Below are 26,607 nucleotides of genomic sequence, written 5' to 3' on the forward strand. Positions count from 1 at the left end.
GAAGAATGAAGTGACATTGTCAGCGAAGAAATAACTGCTACAGGACAGCACAATTACAGCTGAAACAGAGACTGTAGTCAGTTATTTAAGTAATAATAATACCCTCTAGTGCAGGGATGTCAAACTCATATCATCACAGCGTCGTCACCTGACATATCACAACTTTTTCCCCTTTCGCTAAACTGGGTGTGGGCGTGGCCAGTGCATGACGCATCCAGCCCGTGGCTTGCGGGCCAGGAGTTTGACAGCTCTAGTGTCAACAGCAAGTCTTCTGATGCTATTACATTATGGGAAAACTAATACACACACTATAAGAAACATCAGTATTATAACAGTAACAGAGTTGGAAGGGACCTTGGAGGTCATCTAGTCCAACCCCCTGCTCACGCAAGAGACCTGTACAAGGGATTCGAACCGCCGAACTGCCGACCTTTCTGATCGACAAGCTCAGTGTCTTAGCCACTGAGCCACCTATGTACTATCAAGAATTGGTCTGTAATTTACAATGAATGGTAAGCTGTGTCTCTTAAATGTTGTGTGTACAATAGTAGCAACACAAAACTTTCACAGTGTAGTAAAATAATACCATTCTAGGACTACTCTCATTTGTAGTAGCAAACAAGCATTTGGACCTTAGACGATATCCATCTTTACCAGTCACAAAGAACTTGCATTTTCTATTTAGACTACCATACAGATGCCATAACCTTGACATGTCTGGGAATGTCACACACAATTGTGTAGTTCCAGTAACTGTTATCTATAAACAGTCTGGGGGTTATGAAAAGGTTTCTGTTTTCTATGACAGGTAGTGGCCTTTCATACTCAGAAATGCTCGGTCATGCAGTAGGTTTCCTGATTTTAATGAGGTCATTCTTGGTTGTTGGACATTTGTTTGTTTTTTAAAATATAAACTAGTTTTGCAATGTGCATGCCGTGCATGGTAATTACAGAGACACAACTTTAAAAAACTTAAATGGCTGTTTTTGAACAGCTGTCCTTATGATGCTGCGAGTAAGAAAGGGTTTCTGCCAATGTAGAGAACTGAAAGGTTAACAAAATATTGGTAAGTAGTTATAATTGTCACAAGGAGGTCTACTGGGAAAAGGGATAAATTGTTGTGTCTATTTGAATTTACTCCCACATATTTTTAGCCCAACATGTAAAGCTTTTCTTCACTGTTTATCTTTGTACAGAATTCTAAATATCTTTATTCATTAAATATCTGCAAGAGAAAAATTTAAATATATTTAATTTTATTCCTACGAGCTCTACAATGATAGCAAATTATATAAACAGTTATATTTTGTTGGGTTTACCGCTAATGCGTAGTTGTTCTTGAACTTAAAAACAAAACAAAAACAGTAGGAAATATCAGTCTGCTTAAAAGATATGCCACCTGGAAAAAGCCAGGACTGTAGCTAGACTGGGAAATTAGGGAAAAAAATGTACTAGAAGAAGGCAGTATCAAAAACTTGGCTATCGTTTTCAAGAAAATTGCATGACTATGACCATGTAGGTTGCCATAGTTCAGTTCAATTCAAAGGTGACTTTATTTCATTACCTTTTTTTTTTTTTTACTGCTGAGTCAGTTCTTATTCTGAGATCCCTTCTTCAAATATTTACATTTAAATGGTCTGAACTTGTAAATGTTTCTGCTCCCTTGAGCAGGCCAGGGTTTAATTCTGTTGGTACCTATGCTATAAAGCTGAGATCTTGGCTAGGTTCACAAAACATACTAAGGTACTGTTGGAAGAAATGCCCATCTGGGTTCAGTTCCAAGTGGGGAGAAAGACACTGGAAACATGGAGGCTGCTTGGAAAGATGGTTTAATGGTGAAGAAGAACCACCAAGCACCTGTGATTCTGGGTAGCTGAACACATGGAGAGGAGAGAGATTTATACTCTCTCTTGGGCCTTGCCTTTGAGCTTCCTGTTCCTGTGGCAAGGAATGTATTCTATTGGTTGCAGTCAGAGTCCCATGTGGAGTCATATTTGTTTGAATCAAGTTTGGTGGAACCTTGCTGGGTGATGTAATGAAGGGGCTTGGTTGTGCCATGTGATGAGCTCTGCTGATAGATAATCCTATTATGTTTTGGAAGGTGAAGGTCTTTTGTTTTGTGGATAGGCTGTTTTGTGGACAGTCTTTTGTCTTGTAGATAAGCTGGCACCAAAATATCTGCTGGGGGCAGGGAGCTGGGGGTGATTTACTGTTTCCTTTTAAGATTTTTATTTCTCTTTTAGGGGAAATATTCTGCCTTTTTAATATTTCCTAGAATATTTCATTCTTCTAGGAGAGGGGTGGGTGCTAACTTTCTTCAGTACAGAGTGGCTTGTTTGGATTTTAGTTTTGCTTGCAGATACTATATAAATTAACCATGTATAACCAAACCTTGGCTTATGTATAGATGGGGAATTCTTTCTACAAATCCTGGTCTATCAAGTGTTATGCCCAGTGAAATATACAATATGTTAATGGGAACACTGAATATACCTAGAATAGATAATGTGATAAAAAATATCATGAATGAGTGTAACTAATATTAAGACAAGAAGTGCACCGCTGCCTTGATTTTTTTATGATAATATTTCTGTTCTTCTTACTAGACATATTTGAAAATTGCTGTGAAGCACATAATATTGGCCTTGAAGGAGCTAAAGTGTTTTCTGGTTCCCGAAATGAACAATTTGGATATTTAGTTCAACAGATTGCAAACCAAGAAGGCAAATGGTAAGCATTACTGTACTTTCTGCACAATAAAAGAGAAGATGAAAGGATCAACTTTGTTATACTGTGTAGGATTCTTTTTTTATTTTTTAAGGAAATGATAATTTGGTTTCTATTTTATTTTTCTCCTTGTTTTTCAAAGAGCTGTAGATAAAATTAGTATATATACATTTACATCTTACTATTTCCTTTTGGAGTAACCAACTTTATGCAAAATATTGAAAAGAAGTAAGTAATCCAAAGAAATTACGGCAGAAGGTTAAAATAAGGAAATAAGGCAACACTCTAGTTTACAAGGTTACTCCTCAATATACACCTTCCTATTTTTATACCTTTACAAGACGTTCTTGCTTTTACCACATCCATTTAAAGATACATATATTCTTTCTTCTTTAAAATTCTCACTTTTCTATATCTGAGGATCCACCTATGGCTTTTTCAGTCTTTCTCTTCTTCTTGACCGTTTATTTTTCCTTCTGTCTTTGATTTGTGATTCAGTTCTTATTCATTCTTTCTGTACAAATCCTCTCCAAATAGATCTTCCATACTGGTCACTCTCCTTTGTATTGAACCCACACACAGGTAATCCTCGATTTAGGACCACAATTGAGACCAAAGTTTCTGTTGCTAAGCAAGACTGTTGCGAGTTTTGCCCCATGTTACAACCTTTCTTGCCACAGTTGTTAAGTGAATCACTGCGGTTGTTAAGTTAGTAAAATGGCTGTTAAGTGAATCTGGTTCCCCCATTGACTTTGGTTGTCAGAAGGTCGCAAAATGTGATCACATGACCTTGGGACATTGAAACCATCATTAATACATGCCAATTGCTAAGTGTCTGATTTTTGATTATGTGACCATGGGGATGCTACAACGGTCCTAACCATTCATTTAGTGACCATTCAAAGTTACAATGGAACTGAAAAAAGTGACTTAAGATCATAAGTCACTTTTTTCAGTTCCATTGTAACTTTGAATGGTCACTAAATGAATCGTTGTAAGTCGACTCACTACCTATTTGCTGTGAGACAATAGAAAAATGGTAAAGTCGCAACTGTAGATAATATAAGTCTATAAATGTTAAAATGTGGAATGTGGTTCCTTGATGGAGTTGCTTAGTTTGATAAGTATGCCTAAGATACTTAACAAAAGTTGACATTAAGTCAAGTTTGGGAAGGGCAATGTGGCTTTATGCCAGGTACATGTGCCAATCAGATTTGTCCTTTTCAAGAAGTCATATGTAAGAAATAAAGATTGGTGTATCTTTGTTGATTTGCAGGAAACATAATGAGTGATAGGCATGAATTATAGAACTTACATACAAATGTAGAAAAAGGATTGTTGAACAGTATATGGAGGAAATAAAAATATGCATGAGAACAAATAGAATATTTAGTGAATAATTTAACATTGAGCAGGGAATAAGATAAGGATACATGATGTTTTAATATATTCATCCACAAAATGAATATTTTATGAATGAAAAGTATTAGGAACACGTGGTAAAAAAACTACAACAAGCAGATAAATTTTGTTTACCTTGGTAGTTTGTTCACTAAAGATAGGAAAATGGATGGAGAAACTGGTAAGAAGGTTCTGGACAGTCTTCAATCATTAGCAAGAAGTAAAAGAGTGTTAGGAAAAATGGGACAATGCAAACCACCTTATGTTTCTGCCCAATATAATATATGGAAATAAGAGTTGAGTATGACAGAAGAGGGACACGGTGGCTCAATGGCTAAGACACTGAGCTTGTCGATCGAAAGGTTGGCAGTTCAGTGGTTCGAATCCCTAGCGCTGCATAACGGGGTGAGCTCCCGTTACTTGTCCCAGCTTCTGCCAACCTAGCAATTTGAAAGCACGTAACAAATGCAAGTAGAAAAATAGAGACCACCTTTGGTGACAAGGTAACAGCGTTCTGTGCGCCTTTGGCATTTAGTCATGCTGGCCACATAACCACTGATTTGTCTTCGGACGCGCTGGCTCTTCGGCTTTGAAACGGAGATGAACACCACTCCCTAGAGTCGGGAACAACTAGCACATACGTGCGAGGGGAACCTTTATCTTTACCTATGACAGAAGGAACAAAAAAAAAAAACCCTCCTTGAATGAAGTGGAAAGAATAAAAATGTGGATTGAACTAAAATATGACCGACTAAATATAAAAGATGTCCCTTCACATGGTTTGGACATATTGAGAGAACACTAAAGAATTGATTGGCTTCAAAACAATCTGTTCCACTGTGAGGAGGGTGGGCAGGCTGGGAAGAGAAAAGATCAATACGTTGGGAACTCAACCCAGGTGAGGGCAAATCTGGGAAAAGAGCTTCAAAGTACTTAAGTAGGAATTAACTCATTAGCAATGAGCCTAAGACATTTCCATGGCAGTTTCCAAGGTTCTGTATTTATGCCAGCAGAGCATGAAATATACTTTTCTAAAATCCATGTATCTTTAGTTATGTAGAACTTGATATGCACTGCTACGCATTTATTGGTACTTGGTGCTGCACCCATATGTATTCTTGAAGGATTTGTTTCCTCCCACAGTCTGTAATCTTTAAACAGTTCTTGATGTCACAGAATTTCAATCCATGGCAAGAACATCCATGAGGAAGACATTCAATAGGCTGACTAATTGTTCCCCACAATAGCTTAGTCACAGTATTGCGCAAAGGAGAGAAACAATTCACAAAACTGCAAAAAGTTGATGTATAAAGTAAGAATGTCTGAAAACTAAATCATACAATGAACGTCTAAGAAAAACTAGACACTAGAACTATGCTATGTTTAGTCTAATGAGCAGAAAGCTTAGAGGAGACGTGATAATCATCTTCCAATGCTTGAAAGGCTGTCACAGAGAAGAGGGGGTCAATTTATTCTCCATAGCACCTGATGGCAGGACAAGAAAAAATGGGTGGAAGTTCATCAGAGGGAGATCCAACCTGGGAATAAGGGAAGAATTTTTCAACAGTGAAAATGATTAATCAATAGAACGATTTGCCTACCCGAGTTGTGGGTGCTCCATTGCTGGACATTTTCAAGAAAAGTTTGGACATACCATTTGTCTGGCATGATATTGTTCTGCCCCAGCGTCGGATTCCCAGAGAATGTGACACATACCAAGCTTTCGCAAACACTGTTTAATTCCAAACAAACCCCTTTCAAGAATGCAGGCTTCCCGTGCAAAGGGTCCTTATCAAAGTTATTAGGAACAAAGTCCGACAAAGGTTGGCAATCAGCCCAGAAAACCAGATATAAGAAGTCGCTCGCTCTCCAAGATGCTCTGTAATAATGAGAAGTTGTTTCTAGCAAGAAAGCACTAGCTGCCTGCGATTTAAATAGGCTAAGGGAGTGGCCAATTATCCTCAAGCCCTACTCTCGAGTAGACCTCCTCCTCCTGAGTAGCCACTCCTGCCTTTTGGCAGCCCTGCGTGCCCAAGCATTGAGGAGAGGCTCCTCCACTTCGCTCTCTCCACTCGAAGGAGCCTCTGGAGGTTCTGAAGGCCCTGGCTGAGTCTCTGTCTCTGGCATCACATCCTCTTCAGTCTCCTCGCTGTCCGACGCGAGCGCTGGCTGCGCAGGCTGCTGGCGCGACACCACACCAGCCTCCTCGTCGTCAGGATCAGTCACGATCCGCGCAGGCCACTGGCGGGCCACAACAGGTATAAGAACTCCTGCCTTGGACAGAAGGTTGGATTAAAAGACCCCCCAAGCTCCCTTCTAGCTCTACGATTCTATGTATGTGTATGTCTATATCTCAAATGTTAATAAAAGAAGAGGGAAAGATAAGCAATACACATTTAACAAGAATTAAAATGCCATTAAAAAAAAAAGAGTGGGAAAAGGGATAGGGGGAAGAGCTATTAGGTTTTTAACTCTCCCCCAGAGAGTCTGGCCAGCGAGCAGATATAAAAACATCAACCAAACTATAAAGTAAAGGTAAAGGTTTCCCCGCGCATGCGTGCTAGTCGTTTCTGGCTCTAGGGGGCGGTGCTCATCTCCATTTCTAAGCCGAAGAGCCAGCATTGTCCGAAGACGTCTCCGTGGTCATGTGGCCGGCATGACTAAATGGCAAAGACACATGGAGCACTGTTACCTTCCCACCAAAGGTGGTCCCTATTTTTCTACTTGTACTTTTTACGTGCTTTTGATCTGCTAGGTTGGCAGAAGCTGGGACAAGTAATGGGAGCTTGCTCCGTTACACAGCGCTAGGGATTCGAACCGCTGAACTGCCGACCTTCAGATCGACAAGCTCAGTGCCTTAGCCACTGAGCCACTACATCCCTAAACCAAACTATAGAAATCCATTAAAAAGAAATGGGGCTGAGGTCCTTAAAAAATCACAATATCAACACATCAAAAAACCCCATCCCCCATGCCAGAATTCCATGATCATCCGATTCCCAATACTTTTGGAAAGAGACATATCTTTATGGCCTTCTGGAAAATCAGTAGTGAAGGTTGTCCTTATGTTGGGGTAGAGGCTGTTCCACAAGAAAGACACCATGATGGAGAAGATATGCTTTCTAGGAACAAGTTACAAATGGGGAGTAACTTACTCTATAATTAAATATATTTCTTTGGCAAATGCATGTGACAACCTCCCCCAATACCTCCTCTGTAATATTGGAAATGTCTCAGAATTTGCTCTTAAAATACATCAATGACAAATGTTTTTTTAAAAGAGAAGTTTGATAGAATTTGATATCTACTTCTAGCACATTGCATACTAATTGTAATTTACTCCAAAACAGACTTTATAGAAATGTTCTAGCAGGGGTGTCCACAGGGAGAATATCCGTATGTGTGTGAGACAAATAAAAATTAAATGAGTCTTTGATTGCATCATTGAACTTCTTGAGTTATTTGAACATCAGTTACAGGTACCCCTGCCCTACATACTGCCTTTCTGACTCTTCTAATATAATTGTCATCAGTACTCAAAGTGGCTATTAGTGATAAATGATAGAGATGCAAGCTACCTGTTTGAAGAGCATCATGTAAGGAAAGGCTTCTGGCAGACCCAAAAATGTGATTTGAAAGGCTAGTATCACATTAACAAAATAGCTCTTTTCAGTTTTTCATTTAAATTGAATCTTCTATCAATTATGTCAGGACGTTTAATAAGAGTTTGTCAATTTTTCAGGTTGCTTGTTTCTTCACCCTGGAGTGAAAATAGAATGGGAGATATCTATAAATGTGCTGTTCGTCAACAGGGATCCAAATGTTCCAAGATGGACCTACAGAGTAAGTTCTGTTATTAGTTTGTTGTGATAGGCATTCTTTGGTGGCCACTTTGTAAAATAGCAACCATTTAATTTCAGCATCCACGTCTTGATTTCTAATGAGTGACCCAGAATCTGAGAAGGCCAGCTATTGGTCACAATCCCATTGGTGCTGCACCAAACAACAGTCAGAAGTAGACCATTTCTGATAAATTTGGGAATAAAACCATTGTGCATTGGATTGGAAAAAACTGCATTTTCTTCCTCCCCACAGTCCATGCACAACCTTGGAGAGATCAAAAGCTGGAGGTCTTTTGTTTGGCTTCTCCTTTAGCAAAGGAGATTGTTTCCAATGACTGTTTGACCAGATAACAGTAAGCTATGGTGTACCAAATATATTTAAGATGCCATAGCTGGCAAGGGAATTCTGGGATTTGAAGTCCACTCAAGTCCACTCAAGTTTCCAAGATTGAGAAATACCACACTATGTTTGCTCCACAGTTTAACTCATAGACCAGGGGTATCAAACTCAAGGCCCACAGTCTGGATCCGACCCATGGGGTTTTTAAATCTGGCCCATGGGGCCAGCTTGGAAATAGAAAGGACCGGCCCACAGTGCCTCTGGCAGCCAAAATGGGGTGCTGGGGGGTGGCCCCTTCCACCCCTTATTTTCAGCCTGGACTGCCTCCTGCAGTACTCTGCGGGCCAAAATGTCCATCCCATCTCTCTCCCACTCCCAGCTGGCTCACGGAGGAGAACTACAATGCTGATCCAGCCCTCAAAGAAATCCAGTTTGACACCCTTGTAAATAGACTAAGTTTCATGTTATACTTTTTAATGTATTGCTTAGATTTACATTCATTTATTTTTTTTAGCTGTTACAAGCATACCAAATGTTAATGAGGTAAAGAAGGACATGAATCTAGGGTTAACTCTCGTAAGAAATCCAAGAACTGGAGGCTTTTTGGTAAGTATAAAGATGTGAGCACTACAAATATAGGTTCTTTCCATCAGTGACAAATTATAGTAGTTTTTGCTTGTCTCTGTGCAGATATTGAGCAGATATCATTCCTGAACAGTAAATCTATTTTCTAAATGGGATACATGACTGAAAATATCAATCTGTTTGATATTATACAGGTAGTCCTCAACAAACGACCATAATTGAGCCCCAAATTTATGTTGTTAAGTGAAAAATTTGTTAAATGAGTTTTGCCCCATTTTGCAACTTTTCTTGCCATGCCTGTTAAGTGAATCATTGCAGTTTTTAAATTAGTAACACGGTTGTTAAGAGAATCTGGTTTCTACATTGACTTTGCTTGTCAGAAGATCATAAAAGGGGGATCACATGATCCTGAGACACAGCAACGGTCATAAATAGGAACCAGTTGCCAAGCATCTGAATTTTGATCACACGATTATAGAGATGCTGCAAAGTTTATAACTGAAAAATGGTTGTGAGTCATTTTTTTCAGTGCCATTGTAACTTTGAAGAGTGGCTAAATGAACTGTTGTAAATTGAGGATTACTTGTATTTAAAGTTGCTTTATCTGTATCATATATAATAGGGAATCTTTCCTTGGATCTTCTTTGGAATTGACAATTTCATCTATAATCCCAAATTTCACCCACAAAGTCTAGAAACTACCTGCAATTATTTTCCAACCAAACATAACTTGATATTTTGCTTACATAATCAATTTTTATTTCGGTCATCAGCCAGCATATAACTAAGATCATCACAGTCACACTAAAATATAAATAAAAATAAAATTCATATTGATGGAATAAAATGAGGTAAAGATAACATTAAGGATAAATTTCAGATATTAAAACTCAAAACAGTCCTATAAACTTACAATTACATTTTACAATGAGTAATCTAAATGCTATAACTAAGACCTATAGGTAGAAAATACATAAGAAATACTAGAATTTATAAAACAGTATGAGAATGTAAGACTATTTGTTCTGACCCAGCTCCCCAAACATGACAAACCCTCTGAAGTGAACTCTAAATTCCTTTAATTAGGAGTGCCGGCAGCAAAAAGTTTCTCTCTCACCGTAGGCCAGGGATCTCCAATCTTGGTAACTTTAAGACTTGTGGACTTCAACTCCCAGAATTCCTTTGCTGGCTGAGGAATTCTGGGAGTTGAAGTCCACAAGTCTTAAAGTTACCAAGATTGGAGACCCCTGACGTAGGCTAACAAGTCCACCCGGAAGATGAATAGTTGTCTGCCACATCTATTCATATACACCCCCTGCCTTTTATCTCCAGAGCTAGGGTAGGACTTCACTAGCAGTGGTGGCACTTCCTTCCCAAGGATCGGCCCATGGATTTCCACTGTTCTTCTCTCCTCTGCCTTTGCGCATTTGCACGTCAGGCACTGGATTCAGCTGTTCCTCTTCTTCCTCATCAGCCATCTCCATCTGAGGGCTGACAGATGCCCCAGACTCCGCCTCTGTCTCTTTCTCTGCCAGCTCCACTCCCTCTTCTCCCTTGGAGCTCTCAGGTTGCCTTGATGCTGACACTGACTCACACGCTGCCTTCTCCTCTGATTTGGCTGCTGGAGGGGCAGGAGCTGATAGGCCACAACACTATCCTAATTTAAGTCTGATAATTGCTGAAGCCCTGCTAGTGTTTGTTGGAATTAAAGCCATTATGTTCCAGACAATTACAACACCCAAATAGCAAAATAAAAGTAGTATGCATAAATTTGAAAGGAAAAGAGAAAGAAAGGAGGGTTGTCTTGATATATAAGACATCAGTGGCCTATTTTTTTTTCTTTAGCTTTGTTGCAACTTTAGTTATTTCTAGGCTACATTACAGTTGTGATGATTTTCTGGACTGTTGACAAAATAACAACCACAGTTTACCATTACAAATTAAAAGAAAGGGTTGAATGTTAAGGCAGTAGCCATCCACAGCTGGATAGAAAAACAATAAACAAACTAAATGTGAGTTTTGCATTTCATTTAACTTGCCCACCACATTCAAGAATATTTCAAGATGAGATTTTTGAATCTTACTTAGTACTTTTGCCTTCTGTCTAGAGCAGTGATGGCTAATCTTTTCCAGACCGAGTGCCCAAAGCGCGTGCCCGAACTCCCAAAATGCAATGCGTGTGCTGCCCTCGCGCATGTGCCCTACCCCCTGTGCATGTGCACGCAGCCCCTGTGTGTGCCCCCCTGCATGCATCCCAACCACCTGCATGCGTGGCAGAGACCCAAAGACCAGCTGGCCAGTGGGAGGCATGCACCCATGTGTGGCAGAGCTGAGCTGGGGCAATGGCTCACATGCCCACAGAGAGGGCACTGTGTGCCACCTGTGGCACACATGCCTTAGGTTCACCATCACGGGTCTAGAGTATTTGTTTATATATAGAGAGAGCTACCTTTGAAGTTCCTGTATTGTAAAATTAGATACATTATTAAATATTACATCATTCAGAATTAGCTCTAAGAAATCTGAAACAGAGCAAGGTTGCTTTTAAACCAGGAATCTTCACGTTAGAAAGGTTCTGTTTCTAATTAATTAATTAATTAATTAATTAATTTGTTTGTTTGTTTGTTTGTTTATTCATTTATTCATTCATTCATATTTCTATGCCGCCCACTCTCTGAGGACTCTGGGCGGCTTACACCAAAGACAGTATACTAAATAGCATATTGGCCCCAACAATCTGGGTCCTCATTTTACCCACCCCGGAAGGATGGAAGGCTGAGTCAACCTTGAGTTGGTGAGATTTGATCTGCTGATCTGCTGAACTAGCAGTCAGCTGAAGTAGCTGCAGTACTGCACTCTAACCACTGCGCCATCTCGGCTCTTCTTTTCTGCTCTATTTAAAGACAAGTCCATTAGATAAGCTCTAAACAAGGAGACAATATAACAAATATCTTTTACAAAATCTTGTCCTAACGTAATTCTTGTTTTGCTGTCACAAATACTTACCAGTTAAAAAGTGCCATATTGGATAGGACTCAGTAGTCCAAAATCTGATACAGGTTTTTGAGTTTTTTCCTATAAACTTTTAATTTCTTGTTATCTAATGAATTTCATGAGTGGATGGGGATTTGAACATGCAAATTCTTGATCCCCATCCAAGATCTTAATCATTACACTATGCTTTCTCTGATAAAAATAAGTAATTTATGTACCACATTTTTAAATGCAATTTACTGATAATAATTGTCAACTCACGATCAATTGCTTAGCAACCATTCAAAGTTATGATGGTGCCTGCCCCCAATGGAACCTACAACCAGGTTCTAAGACCCAACTCTCCCCTGAGTCACATGTCCACATGTTGGGTGCTCATCAACCAGCCGTTTGCAGCAACTCAGTCACATGTCTGCATTTTGTGATGTTTTTGCTGAAAACTGGCATTTGCTTCCAATATTTATGGCAAAAATAGCCCATAGCAAAAAATGAGTTCACTTTATGACTACATGTTTGCTTAATGACCAGCACAAAATTAATGCAAAAGTAAATGTCACACGGAGACCCACTTTACAATTGTCATGACTTATGGCCATAATGGGCCATAATGGGCCATCCATTATAATTGTGATGACCCGGGGCCTGGCACGAAAGCAACACAGCCAAAGAACAAGTCTAATTCCCCTTTATTGATCCAACTTTGGCCCCAAACATCCCCATGTTTACTACAAGTCCTGGAGCAAAGCTTCAACAGCCTCTGGCTGCGAGTAATTCAGTAAGCAAGGTTAGTCAAATAGTAACCAGGGCCAGCAGTCCAGTAAGCCAGGTTAGCCAAGCAGTAACCAGGGCCAACAGTCCAATAAGCAAGGTTAGTCAAACAGTAATCTCCAGGTGTCAGCACACAAGGCTCCACAGATTCAACACTTATTCCCAACAAGTGCCTCTCCCACCAGCACCTCCTTACATCTCAGTCCACAGGTGTGCCTTATGAAAGGGAGGTGGGTACTCTCCTCCCTTGTAGCCGGCTCAGTCTGCGTTGTTCTCGCCTTCTCTCTTCTCTGCATGCCCTAGGATTAGGAGGGAGTGGTCCTTGCTCTTCGCCTGAGCTCTGTCTCTCCTGCTCCTCCTTGTCTGCAAGCCTTTCTAATCCTGAAAAGCCTTGCCCGGACTGACTCTGCCCTTCCCCAGTTTCCTCCAAGGCCAACGTAGCCGCCCTCTCACTGTCTGTCGGCTCTTGTTCCAGCTCATCTTACCCCGCAGATTCAGACTTTGACAGGGACATAACAATAATCATAAGTCAAGGACTGTACTGTACTTGGAGTTATTTCTATAGAATAGAATAGAATAGAATAGAATAGAATAGAATAGAATAGAATAGAATAGAATAGAATTCTTTATTGGCCAAGTGTGATTGGACACACAAGGAATTAGTCTTCGGTGTATATGCTCTCAGTGTATATAAGGAGAATAAAATACATTCATCAAGAATAAAAAGATACAACACTTAGTAATAGTCAAGGTTACTAATAAGCTATCAAATTGTACTAGGAAACAAAAACAATATAAATTGAAAATTACAAGTGACATGGTTATAGTAATAAATCTAATCCTGAGAATTAAATTCTAAATTTAATTTAATTTAATTTGCATATGTATTTAATGCCAATGCATGAGGTCTGAGGAAGCAAACTTAAAAGTAGAGTTCACTTTTGCAGTCCCAGCAACATTTTTTGTGCTTACTGATAATGCGATTTGAACTTACGTTTGGAGAAACCTTTTAGAGTACATTATTTACATAGTCTTGAAAAGTGCAGTTCAGTAGGTTTAGTTTATATATTGCAGACACACAAAATTAAGTCCCTTATGACTTCCTTGCGTTGTGGATAATGTTTCCTATACTACAGAGACTATTCCAACATAGTGCAGCATTTATGGGAACTACTAAAAGCGGATGCATTGTAAAGTTATGCACACGGCAATATAAATATTTTCAGAAGTTCAACAACTTTGTTGGAGTTTAGCCAGATGTTGGCCATCCTTGGTTTGTGATGTAATTCAATTTTTAGTCCTGTTAGAAGTGCTCAGGGTTCCCCAATCCTCCCCTAAACCAATCACAAAAGTCTTCCTGATCCAATTCATCTATACACATAGGTGATTAATGTTGTGTGTTGTTCTTAATAAATAAATACTTTTAATAGCAATTTAAAAACTGCCTTGAGTTCTGCTTTTTTCTGTTAATTTGTCACTATCTTTTTTGTTTGTTTGTTTTTGGTTCGTTTTTGAAGAGAAGGAAAACTGAACATTGCAGGTTTAAACTAAGAAGACTGCACAACTAGTTCATATGGTATATTCCCCATTATATGCCTGATCACTTTCTTGTAATCCTTTCCACTTCAATTTCTCTGCTCTGCAAGGTAGAGGAGGGGGAGAAAAAGCAAGAGTCAGGTACAGGAGAATGCAAAGGAAAAAAAAAGAAAAAAGAAAAAAAATTAGACAATCTCTCCAGTGCACGACCCATTTCCCATTTGCCTTGCAGAGTGGAGAAATTTGAGAGGAAGGGATTACAAGAGAATAAACAAACATACAATGGGGAATACCCATCAAAGGAAATGGGCTAACGCCAGCAGACCTGAAGGTGCTAGGCAAATAGATGAAAAAAGAGATCAAAGTTATGTCTGCTCTACTGTCGGATGCTGTATTTTTGGTTTTGCCTTAGAATATTATTTCTCTTTTTGTTTTTAAGGCATGTGGTCCTTTGTGGGCTCAACAGTGTGGAAGCCAGTACTATGCAACAGGAATCTGTTCTGAATTCGGTCCCAGTTTTCAGATCCTGAGAAGTTTTTCACCTGCAGTGCAAAGTAAGGCAATAAGTATCAACACATTTATTATAAGAGATGTTTGAAAAAGGAGACATAATAAATGCATGAAACAGAGGATCGCCAGATTTGGATTGCAAAAATCCAGGTGACTACTAGGTGGCAGAAGCATTTAGAGCTATTTGAATCTCATTGTTGCCATCTAACAATCACCAAGATTTCTGCAACCCATATTTGACAGCTTAATATAGGATAAGTGGTGCAGCCTTTAAGTATGATGAATGTTTCATGTGCCCTTTGGACTAGAAATGTTAGTCTCTAGATCTCATGAGAGAGATATTTAACAATACTTATTTTTGCTAGAATTTTTTATATGTTTAGACCATTGTGATTGGTGGCTAATTGCTGTGATTATAGAAATGTTTAATAGTACCTTTGGCCTCTTGCCCATATTATTTGGGGAATTTAAAAATCTTTTATATTTTAAATTTAGGTGAGCAATTATACTGAACCACTTTTAAGTGGTAACTAACAAAATAATATAGAAAAAAGCAAGGCTTCATATTATGTTTTAGTATTTAGCATTTACATATTGAATGATCATAGCAAACATCCATATAAATGTAATTATCTTTCTTGTTATGTATTGAATGTATATAGTTGTGTTAAGCCCTGCTAAGTGAAACTAACCTTTAGATGACCCTAACTGTTAACCCTGCTAAACTGAAACTAACCTTTAGATGAACCTCACTGTTAGCTCCAACTGTTTTCGAGGGAAACTTTGAGTGTTCATATTTGGGCAGGCTTTTTCAAGGATTATGATCAGTTAAGGCCCTGTGGGCCTAGAGTATAAATTACAGCCATTTGCCTGCTGTTCCTCAGTTCAAGTTTTGAGTCAATAAATGCTATTGTAGCTACGCTGGTCTGGTTCTTGCCTACTGAAGCCCACTACACAATATTTCTCTTCCTAATCTTTTTCAATATCTTCTCTCTCTAGCTTTTTGAGAGGTCAAATAGCTTCCGGAGGGGAGTGGTGGCAGGAATAGGATTGAAGTTTATTGCACTTAGCACGGAAAGAGTTAAATCTCTGTGCTTTCCACTTCACAATGTCCTGTAATTCTGAAAAGAATACAAGTAGTCCTCATTTAGAGGTCTTATTTAGTGACCATTTGCAGTTAGGATGGTGATTCTGGCAAATCCTCATATTTCCTACCTTCACAGATCTATAAAGCAAAGGAAAGTTTTGATCACTAGCATAGTTGCAGTTTCACACAGCACCTACTTTTGCTCAATGACCGAGTTGCTGCTCCCAATTGTGGTCATTAAACTAGATAAAGCTGTCTCTGACTGACCTGGGAATGTTTTTTAGTCCTTCCATTCCACTACAAAACAAGATACTACCTGTATCTTTTCTTCTCTTAAAAATGGAGATAGTGGTTTCTCCTTACTTGAATAAGGCAGCTTTCCTTTCAATATATTAAGGATATTCTTCTTGCGCTATTGACACTACTTCATTGTTAGAGTCAATGGAATTTAAATATAATTTTCAGGAGGCAACTACACTTTCTTATTTTTTTTTTAAAGACATTTTGCTTCTCATCCAAAGAAGCTTCTTCAGCTCTGATTGGATGGTGGGGAATGGAAGGATTTATATTCCTTGCAGACAGCTGGTCGGTTGCATCCTTTTAGAGGGTCATTGAGGCCACTTGGAGGTTTATCTATGTCCTCAGGGTCACCTGAGTAGTGCAAATGGGTGTTCGGAGCCTTCTTGGCTGCAGGAAGTTTCCTGCTCTGTGTCCCTTCACTGTTGAAGAAAGGCGCAGGCTGTTGGGGATGAGTCTGGGTTGTCTGCATCTCAAACTGAAGTGCAAATGGTTCCTGTAGCCTGCAGTTTTTCTGGAAATTCGTTGATATTCCCGCATCATTCAAAAGGTGTTCATCCCAAAGTTCATAGCTAAATGTCTATGGAGATTCTCAGTCATCCAGGTCATGGTTGTCCCAAAGGTGCTTTTTCTGGAGTTTCTTGTTTTTCTTTGAAGACATTTCGCTTCTCTTTGCACTACTCAGATAAACCTCCAAATGGCCTCAAAGACTTTCTAAAAGAATGCAAATGACCAGCTGTCTGTAAGGAATATAAATCCTTCCATTCCCCATCAGCCAGCCAGAGCCGAAGAAGCTTCTTGGATAAGAAGCGAAACGGCTTCAAAGAAAAACAAAAAAGTTGCCTCCTGAAAAAGCACCTTTGGAACAACCATGACCTGGATGACTGAGAATCTCCATAGAGAAATTTAAATGCAAGTAGCAAAAATCGTTTCCATGCAGTTTTAATTTAACTCTGTAAATGTTTTAACACCAAGTGGCACAGGTTTCAAAGGAGAGAATTGTTAGAGAAACATGATTTCTACCCTCTTCTTTTCAGACTGTTCTTCAGCCGTTGATTTGGTGATCATATGTGATGAGTCAAACAGTATTTATCCATGGGATGCTGTGAAAGAATTTTTGAAAAAATTCGTTCAAGGTTTAGATATAGGGCCAACCAAAACACAGGTAAGCAAATTAAAACAATATAAATGCAGATGTAGATTTTGGCTCCTTGACCAATATTTATTTTCCTTAGCCCTGAAGACTTTTTTTTCCTGCAGTTTTAGCATGAGAAGCAGAAAAAACAAAATAACACAATACAAGAATTAAAGCTGAAGAGCCTTGGTGGAGCAGTGATTATAATGCAATATTGCAGACAAACTCTGCTGTCTGCCTCCAGGAGTTTGATCCTAACGGGGTTCAAGCTTGATTTAGCTTCCCATCCTTCTGAGGTCAGTAAAATGAGGACCCAGATTATTGGGGGCAATATGCTTACATTTGTAACTGCTCAGAAAGTGCTATAAAGCACTATGGGATGATATATAAGTCTAAGGGCTATTGCTATCATCAAATTACTACTAGGTCTCTATTTCTCCCAAGATAAATAGAGGGGGCCTCATAATATTAGTACTAGTTTTTCCTTTCCATATTTTTATGCATTTTTGTTCCAGCTGAGACAAATGCATGTTTGTTGTTTTTGACTGCATCTTAGAAAATAAGGGACAAGTGCATTAACACATCTTTACTTCTGCTCTAATGCATTATTTCATTGATAATGGTATCAGATTGGCCTGCAAATCATTGACCTTGCCTGATGAAATACCTCTGAAGAGAAGAAATGGGCCAATATTATCATTGCTATAAAGACATCCAATTTTTATGGAGACTTTGAATTCATTTCCCCCCCTGAAGTTTATTAGTAGAGTACTCTCTGGTTCATAGCACCCACTAAGTTATACTATGGTTGATCTTGTTTTGCTTTAAGAAATTGTATGAACCCGACCAATTATGGCTATTCAGGGTAGCATAATTAAACGGTAAGTTAGCATGATGGATGGTGATAAAAAATATTTGCAAGAAATATGTAAAGCTTCAACTTTGTGTCCATGGTGTTACCATGTTTTCTTGGAATCAATATTCAGAAATAATTTTAATCCAGTTTTGAATGGAAGTTACCTTCTTGGTTATAAAAGCAAGTGTTCCCTTCTCAGTCATTGGTTTGTGTATATTGGAAGCCTTTGTACTAATAAAAAACACTTTTGCTGCATGAAATGTAACGCTGAACTTTGGATGGTGCAATCCATCTACAATGTCCTTTGATATCACATTCCAGATGTTGCCAGATCAGAGCAGAAAATTGATTGATATGGAAAATCTTCTAAAACTGTTTCTACCAAAATAGTTTTTATTCTAGAAGTTCCATTTACCTGGTTTATTACTGAATTCCATAGTCCTCAGAAACTATTCTTGGAAGCAGGAGTTGGCCTGCAGTGTATTGAAAAGATTAAATGTTAACGTTTTGCATCCATAAGATACAGCCATAGTAAGAAAGTTTCAGTTTATGCACAAATTGAAAAATAAACCTACATTTCATATAATGCAGAGAAACAGATTAATGAAGCTAGTTGATTATACTCTTCTTTTTATTTCTTTTAACAATTATTTCAGGTAGGCTTAATTCAGTATGGCACTTACCCAAGAGTTGTTTTCGACCTTAATACCTACATTGACAAAAAAGAAGTTGAACATGCAATGTCAAAAACCTTTCAAGATGGAGGGATTCAAACTAATACATTCGAAGCCATTGAGTATGCAAGGTAAACCTTAAAGTAATGGGCAGTTCTGGTAAATGGGTATTCTTTTTAATACTAAAGAAATCTGAGGGCTGTTAATGCCAACAGATCTATATACGAGAGCATGTTTAAAATATGGGGACTAATCATTTGGCATGAAAAAGCCTTTTTTAAAATCAAGAAAGATGGCCAGTTTTGGATAGGACTTTTAGGGTTTTTACTTGCTTGGATGGACTGGGATCTTTTTATTTATTTATTTATTTATTTATTTTTAATTTGATTTATATGCCGCCCTTCTTCGGAGATTCAGGGCGGCTTACAATGCAATCTATGCATTTTTTAGGTGTATTAAGCTAGTCCAACACCTTACACATCTTCTGACTTTGATTTTCTTCTGATAATCATGAGGAACAAGCATCTTTGCAATTTGATGGTTTCCTGTTGAATTTCAACAGCCTGATCCTAGGGACTTGAGAAGATCCAAAATGAATTCCTGTGGCCCCATGGGTTCCATTGGTTACTGATCCCAGATTAAAGTGATATTGGAATAATTATTTTTGTACCAAAAGGTTACTGTCTCCCCCCTGCCCTCGAACTTTATTTTGTTGCTAGGGAAAACTGGTAATGAAATCATGTATAAAAAGCAAGATTCGTGTCATGTGAATTGCATCTGTGGTTTATTGCAGGCAACATGCTTTCTCAAAAGAAGCAGGTGGGCGACCAACAGCCTCCAAAGTCATGGTGGTTGTTACAGATGGTGAATCGCACGATGGCTCAAAGTTGCAAGAAGTAATAACAAAATGCAATGCGGATAATATCACAAGGTTTGGCATAGCTGTAAGTAAAGATTTCATTCTTGCCACTTTAGTTTCTGTTAGTCTTGTATAAATAAAACATTTTTTTAAAAAAGTTTTAAAATGTTTATAGCACACTCAAATCAAAAGACTCTGGTTGCATTTTAATACGTATGAAGCAACAATAGTAATAAATCAAATTATAAATCAATTTTTCCCCAAGACATATGCTAATAAATCTTTCTAAGAATCAAGGCCCAGAAAAATAAAATTGCCTTTAATTATCTTCTGTCTTTTAAGATCTTGACTGAAGATCTACTCACCTCTTGATAAATCCAGAGCCATGTCCTCAAAGAAGTCAGTTCTTCTTTTGGTAAACATGGCCATCCCACCCAGGACCCAGCCTACATCTTAGTTGTGCATTTGAGAGTTCTGTTGCATCAGGTTTCCTCTGCATAAAGCTCCTTAAATAGGTTTATTGCCATATGCCTTGAGGGAAAATTGAATAAAAACTATGTTGCTCTGATACTCTAGATCATGGATGTCAAACTTGCCACATCACATTGCTGTCACATGACACTTTCCCCTTTGCGGAGCTGGGGTGGGGGTGGCCTGCATGTAACGCATCTGGCCCACATGCTTGACACCCTTGCTGTAGATCAGTGTTTCTCAACCTCAAGAATGTTAAGATGTGTGAGATTCTGGGAGTTGAGGTTCATACACTTAAGTTCCTGAGATTGAGAAACACTGCTCTAGGTGAATGTATAGTCAGTAAAGAATAATCATGTAGCATTTTGAAATCAAAGGCAAAAAAGGGCTTCAGAAAGCATAAAGCTCCTTACCGAACACCATCTGCAACTCTTTAAATAGCTACATCTTTTCTCAGGATTGCATGGTTGCCCCCAAAAGTGTAGCATGATCCTGAGAAAAGAGGCATTTGGTTGAAGGAGTTGTACCAGTGGTGGGTTGCTCCCGGTTTGCACCGGTTCACAAGAACCGGTAGTAAAAATTTGTAGTAGTTCAGAGAACCGGTAATAACATTGGCTGGCCATGCCCTGAACGTGTTCCCGGCCTGGTGGCCGCACGCTTACCCCACCCACTCACCTCATAGAGGCTTTTTTTTTTTACTTTTAAAAGCATTTTTTCTACAACCTCTTTGGCCGAAAAAATGCTTTTAAAAGTAAAAAAAAAAAAAAAAAAAAAGCCTCTGACGATCACGCGGCTCAGCTGGGATCGTCAGAAGCTTTTAAAAGTATTTTTTTACAAACTTCATCAGCCGAAGAGGTTGTAGGGGAAAAAAAGCCTTTAAAAGCCTCTGGCGATCCCAGCTGAGTTGCCTGATCGTCAGAGGCTTCTAAAAGTATTTTTTTCTGCAACCTCTTAAGGTTGTAGAAAAAATGCTTTTAAAAGTAAAAAAAAAAAAAACTTGGTCATGCCCACCCAGTCACATTACCTCCCCACCAAGCCACGCCCACAAAATAAGCCACGCCCACAGAACCGGTAGTAAAAATTTTTAGAACCCACCCCTGAGTTGTACCTCTCATTTAAAAAATTTTCTTCACACATCTTTAATTCTCATTACTGTGTGCTTAGTGAAGGGAGAAAATAACTTTATTTAAAAGAAAACAAATAACTGTTTCATTGATCTCTCATTGCCAACAATTTTAAAACACTGAATTGGTTAAAGGAATAAAAGAAGAAAGCACATAACAAATGCACAATATTTCAGATTCCTTATATAGTCTCTTTTTGCATTTCTTTACATATGTTTTTTTCATTCTTATATTTTCCTAGGTATTAGGATATTTAATTAGAAATGACAAGGATACTAAAAATCTGATCGAAGAAATCAAAGCAATTGCTAGCCAGCCTACATCAAATTTTTTTTTTAATGTGTCCTCTGAGCAAGCGCTTTTAGAAAAAGCAGGAACACTGGGGGAACGAATTTTCAGCTTAGAAGGTAACAAATATACTGTTTTTAAACTACATGTAAAAATGCAAAATATATGATGACCAGACTCTGTATATTTGCATGATGAGTTGTTGAGTTATTAAAGGCAAATGCTATCTATAGGAGAAAGTATAGACAATTTATAATAAACAGAGAACAAAAATAGGATTTAGTATTTTTTAAAAAATCAGCAAACATGTAAATGTTCCTAAAAATATTTATCAATATCTCCCAACTATTATTTTTTTAAAACAATAACGCAGATTTTCTGTTGCATTGCATAGTATCATATTTACCTGAAATAACAAGGTCTGGTAATTCCTCCCCACCCAAAGAAAAATCAAGCTTATAAGCCCCCTGAAACTCCTACACATTGCCCTGTCAATTACCGTATTTTTCGACTATAAGACACACTTTTTCCCTCCTAAAGGAGGCTGAAAATTTGGGTGCATCTTATACTCTGAATGTAACCCCACGCGGTGCCCAAAATGGCTATCCAGAACAGCTGCTGCCTTCTCTTACCCCTTCCACGCTTTGCCTTCTTCAGTCACTGGAGCTCCCTCCAAGGATCAGCTGTGCTTTTGAAGCTGTTTTTCAGCACCAATGCAAGCAAAGCAATCTTCTATGCTTTGCCTGCTTTTCTAATTGCTGCTCCCTCCAACAATCAGCTGTGCTTTAGAAGCACAGCCCCAACCAGCCCCAACCTCAAAACCAGTGAGCGAACTAATGTGCTGGGACCAGATGAAGGTAGGCAGAATTTTTTCCCCCTATTTTCCTCCCAAAAAACTTATACTCTGATGTGTTTTATACTCTGAAAAATACAGTAGGATTTGCAGCTCTCTCTTTAAAATTATTTTGGGAATGGTTCTCTGCCTACAGATGTAATACATTTGTATATCTGGGTGCATATGAGCAGGCCCAAAATTGTATTTTAACAAAGAATACCAATGGCAAAAATAATAAATTAAACCTACTGGTTAAAATTAATTACCTTTCAAATAAAATATCTCAGTTCTAAATGCAGTTGATCCCTAACTCATTTTTATATACAGGATATACCATTTCTCTTTTGCACATACATACATACACACACACATGTAAACCCTGTGTGTGCAAACCCTAAAACTGTGAAGGACTGAAGCAAAAAACAGATGGAATGCATACCCAAGCCAGAAACAAATAGCGCACAATCCATTACATGCGAGTGAGAGAAAAGACATAAGATCAAAAATGTTGGGGATAAAGCAGGCTAGATTGCTAGATTTGTCAGTAGATGGACAAACGTATATCTTGGATGCTTTAATCTGGATTCCTGCTTTGAGCAGAATGTGGGGCTCATTAGCATAAATGCCCCCTTTCCAACTCTGTTACTATGACTGGATACTTATGTAGATATTTAAAATATTCAAGTATGGATGAAAGCCTGTATCTTAAGTCTGCAGTCCTTATTGTATCTCAATTAAAACTCTCCTTTTATGACCCTGAAGTCCATATTCAGGGTAGAGACAGAGTGACTGGGTGGAACTGGCCAGATACCGTTCCTGATGCCTCTGGAGAATTGGCAACAGATATTTTTTTTCTTTGCACCATAGGAGAAAAACAACTAGGCTGCTACCTAGGATTGAACTCTCAATCTTCTGAGTGGAAGGAGAGCGTCTTCACCACTAAACTACCATGCCATTTTTTAAAATTGGATCTCGATTGTTTCTTGAAAACCATGTCTTATTTCTATGTAATATCCTTGTTTGTTGTTTAGAACAGTAGTGTTAAGTATATGAATTATATATTTTTTTCCTTCTCACTAGGTACTGATCAAGGTGATTTATTCCAGATGGAAATGTCACAAGTGGGTTTCAGTGCTGCTTATTCACGTCAAAAGGTAACGGAGATACTATAACAAAATGTATTGGGATGCGACCAACACTGAACATCAAAATTGTTTTGGGAATGCCAATTTAAATTGGAACATTTTCACCCCCTCCAAAAGGGTTTAACTTGGATTAAGACTGGATCAGTTTATTTGTTTGACTTAGTTTTATATTCCATTCCAGAGAAGACTTTGAATAGCTTTTAATCTGCTTATAATAATAAGATTAAAACCAATGCGAAGAATAAAGAACAGCAAACCTCCAAGACCTTTTTCTATGTTCAGGAAATCTGAAGTTGTGGCACTGCCACCATTCTAGAATCTTACTCAAAACAGATATGAGACTGGCTAGTAATTACCTAGAAGATTAGAAGCCAATAATGACTTGGTATTATCACTGCTTCCCTTAGGCCAGGGCTGTCAAACTCCCTGCCCATAGGCCGGATGTGTTACACGTTGGCCACACCCACGCCTGGTTTAGCGAAGGGGAAAAAAGTCCCGATATGCCATGTGACACCTCCGTAACAACGTGAGTTTGACACCCCTGCCTTAGACAGACCAAAGATATGATTAAGACATAATGGTCTCCTATTATGACATCAGTAACAGATTAATGTTGAATCCGTTCCCATAGATCAGTGTATCTCAACCTTGGTAGCTTGAAGATGGGTGGACTTCAACTCCCAGAATCCCCCAGCCAGCAGCGCTGGCTGGGGGATTCTGGGAGTTAAAGTCCACCCATCTTCAAGCTTCCAAGGTTGAGAAACACTGCCATAGATGGTAATATGTACATGGGATTTTCAGGCAGGTACAAATAACATGAATTAATAATATACCTGTAAAAATAGTCAGGTAAGGCATGTAATTCAGTCTGCCCATGTGATTATCCTTTTCAATGTTGCATGGGATTAAATTTCCAAGGTGGTGGGAGAAAAATGTGTTTAGCCTATGACACCTGCACCTCCCATTCCAAGAACAATCAGTTATGACAGTGGAAAGTATTGCTACTTAGAATAAAGAATGGAGTAAACTGCACAGGATACATTAGAAGTCTCTGACTTAGACAAAGTGAGCACTACTCACGATATTTTAACTGCATCACTAGAAGCTTTTAAATGAAGCACATTTAATTATTTGCCTTGATTTGGTTTCCTCTTAAGGACGTGCTGATGTTGGGTGCTGTTGGGGCCTATGAATGGACTGGAACAGTGGTCCAGAAGAGAGGACGAAAAGACACTATATATCCCAATACAACATTTCAAAATGTTTTGCAAAACAGTCGGAACTCCTACTTAGGTGAGAGCACTAATTCAAAAAGCTTCAGTAGAATATTTGTCCAATGTAGCTGAAGATTAATTTAGTTCTTTTAAAAGGCAATGAATTAATGACTGAATTCAGTTAAAAATCACTGTCTTAGACAAGATTTCTCCATCCTTATTTCCCAGTGAATTCTGGGAGTTATAGTCCAGAAATATCTGGACGTTGGCACCAGTTTTAGAAGATAGGTCTAGAACAATGATGGCTAACCTTTTCCGGACCAAGTGCCCAAAGCGTGCATGCGCAAATACGTGCGTGCGCCCCTGAACCCCCAGAATGCAATGTGTGCATGGCCCCAGTCATGCGCCCCACCCCTGTGCATGCACGTGCTCCCTGCATGTGTCCCACACCCCTGTGCATGCACATGAGTTCCCCCACATGTGCCCAACCCCCATGTATGTGGATGCACACGCACACACACACACACCCCGCGCATATGTAGACAGAGACCCTGTGCATGTGCAGAGGAGGGCAACAGCTCACATGCCCACAGAGAGGGTGTTGCATGCCATCTCTGGCACACGTGCCATAGGTTCACCATCACTGGTCTAGAAGGATTAGGCTGGGGAAAATTTCCTAAGAGTTCAGTACTGAAACTTCTCAGCAGCATTTAAGCATTAGGTAACTAAATAAAGTTTTAAAATAAATTTACAAATTTAAACTAATCAGTATAGGTTTAACATCTTGATCTATCCCATTTATAAATATTTCTAAGTCCTTATAACTATAATTTGGACTTTCAGGTTATTCTCTTGCTGTTCTTTCCATGGGAAACTCAGTCTATTATGTTGCTGGTGCTCCCCGTTCTAATTACACTGGCAGAGTTGTGGTTTATCAGGTTGATGACTCTGGCAAGATAATCGTCATTGACTCTCAAAGAGGAGAGCAGGCAAGTGCTGCATTTTAATGCTAAGTTTGCACAATGGTGCGTTTATTCTCTTTGTCCTGAAAAAAGAATTTGCTTTTAAAGTAGACTTTATAACAAATTTTTATTTTCGTAATGATAGTTTCACACGTTTTCAATGTTCACATAAATTTCTTACAAAGTAATGGCTTCTCTGCCCCGTTTGATAGCAATTGATTGTGTCATTTCAGATTGGCTCTTATTTTGGCAGTGTGGTGTGCTCTGTTGATATCAATGGAGACTCCATAACAGATGTGTTGTTGGTTGGGGCACCCATGTTTATGAATAATTTTAAAAAAGAAGAAGGAAGAGTCTACATGTTCACGGTCACAAAGGTACCTGTAAAATGTATAAGATATCATTACAATAATTACAATATATTTATCTAATGAACATTTAATGTTTTGTTTTTCTTTTTTCTTATTTTTTTCTTTTTTAAAAGCAATTGTATGCATTTTTTATTTGGGATTGTATGTATTTATTGTCAACTTGCAAAGCTTTCAAGTTGCCATGAGCAGGAGGGAGGGAGAACTGAAGTGAATTCCATACATTTTTCTGACCGCAATCAGAAGGAGGGTGTTAGGTTTCACAGCCAGCCAAAGTGGTTAATTGGAGAATGTGATTTATGACATGGCCAGGGGGGAGGGGAGAGTCAGGGTCATAGGGGAACGTAAATCTACGTGGGATCAGTCCTGATTGCATCCGAGTATTGCCGGAATGTTGCTCCTAATAAATCACTATATTTCTTTTGAAGTTTGGATCATGGCTCATGAATTAATTAGGGCATCTTTTGGAAACTTTATATTTATATTATCATTATCTTTGTGTTTTGTTTCTTTTTCTGTTACTATTTTAAAAGCAAAAACATTTAAAACATTTAAAAACACACAAAGCATTCTGTAAAATGGCTAACTT

General features: G+C 38.6%; 1 protein-coding gene and 1 long non-coding RNA gene across 2 annotated transcripts in view; one reads left to right on the forward strand and one right to left on the reverse strand.

Moving 5' to 3' along the window:
* Window positions 1–26,607, forward strand: part of ITGA2 (integrin subunit alpha 2) — a 77,064-nt gene that overhangs the window by 20,439 nt on the left and 30,018 nt on the right. Inside the window, exons 2-13 of the mRNA XM_034440857.3 lie at window positions 2,607–2,730; window positions 7,871–7,971; window positions 8,825–8,916; window positions 14,633–14,747; window positions 17,125–17,252; window positions 18,735–18,883; window positions 19,546–19,696; window positions 21,448–21,613; window positions 23,410–23,483; window positions 24,632–24,767; window positions 25,532–25,677; window positions 25,884–26,027. Coding sequence (XP_034296748.2) covers window positions 2,607–2,730; window positions 7,871–7,971; window positions 8,825–8,916; window positions 14,633–14,747; window positions 17,125–17,252; window positions 18,735–18,883; window positions 19,546–19,696; window positions 21,448–21,613; window positions 23,410–23,483; window positions 24,632–24,767; window positions 25,532–25,677; window positions 25,884–26,027 — 1,526 coding nt within the window. The remainder of the gene's footprint in view (window positions 1–2,606; window positions 2,731–7,870; window positions 7,972–8,824; window positions 8,917–14,632; window positions 14,748–17,124; window positions 17,253–18,734; window positions 18,884–19,545; window positions 19,697–21,447; window positions 21,614–23,409; window positions 23,484–24,631; window positions 24,768–25,531; window positions 25,678–25,883; window positions 26,028–26,607) is intronic.
* LOC132711506 (uncharacterized) lies at window positions 17,014–23,903 on the reverse strand. Its single transcript, XR_009622393.2, has 3 exons — window positions 23,831–23,903; window positions 18,494–18,551; window positions 17,014–17,190 (listed from the first exon to the last, which is right to left on the reverse strand). It is a non-coding gene; the product is annotated as an uncharacterized LOC132711506 (long non-coding RNA).

The sequence above is a fragment of the Pantherophis guttatus genome, chromosome 2, assembly GCF_059756535.1.
Source record: "Pantherophis guttatus breed Tessera chromosome 2, ASM5975653v1, whole genome shotgun sequence".
Classification (NCBI taxonomy): Eukaryota; Metazoa; Chordata; class Lepidosauria; order Squamata; family Colubridae; genus Pantherophis; species Pantherophis guttatus.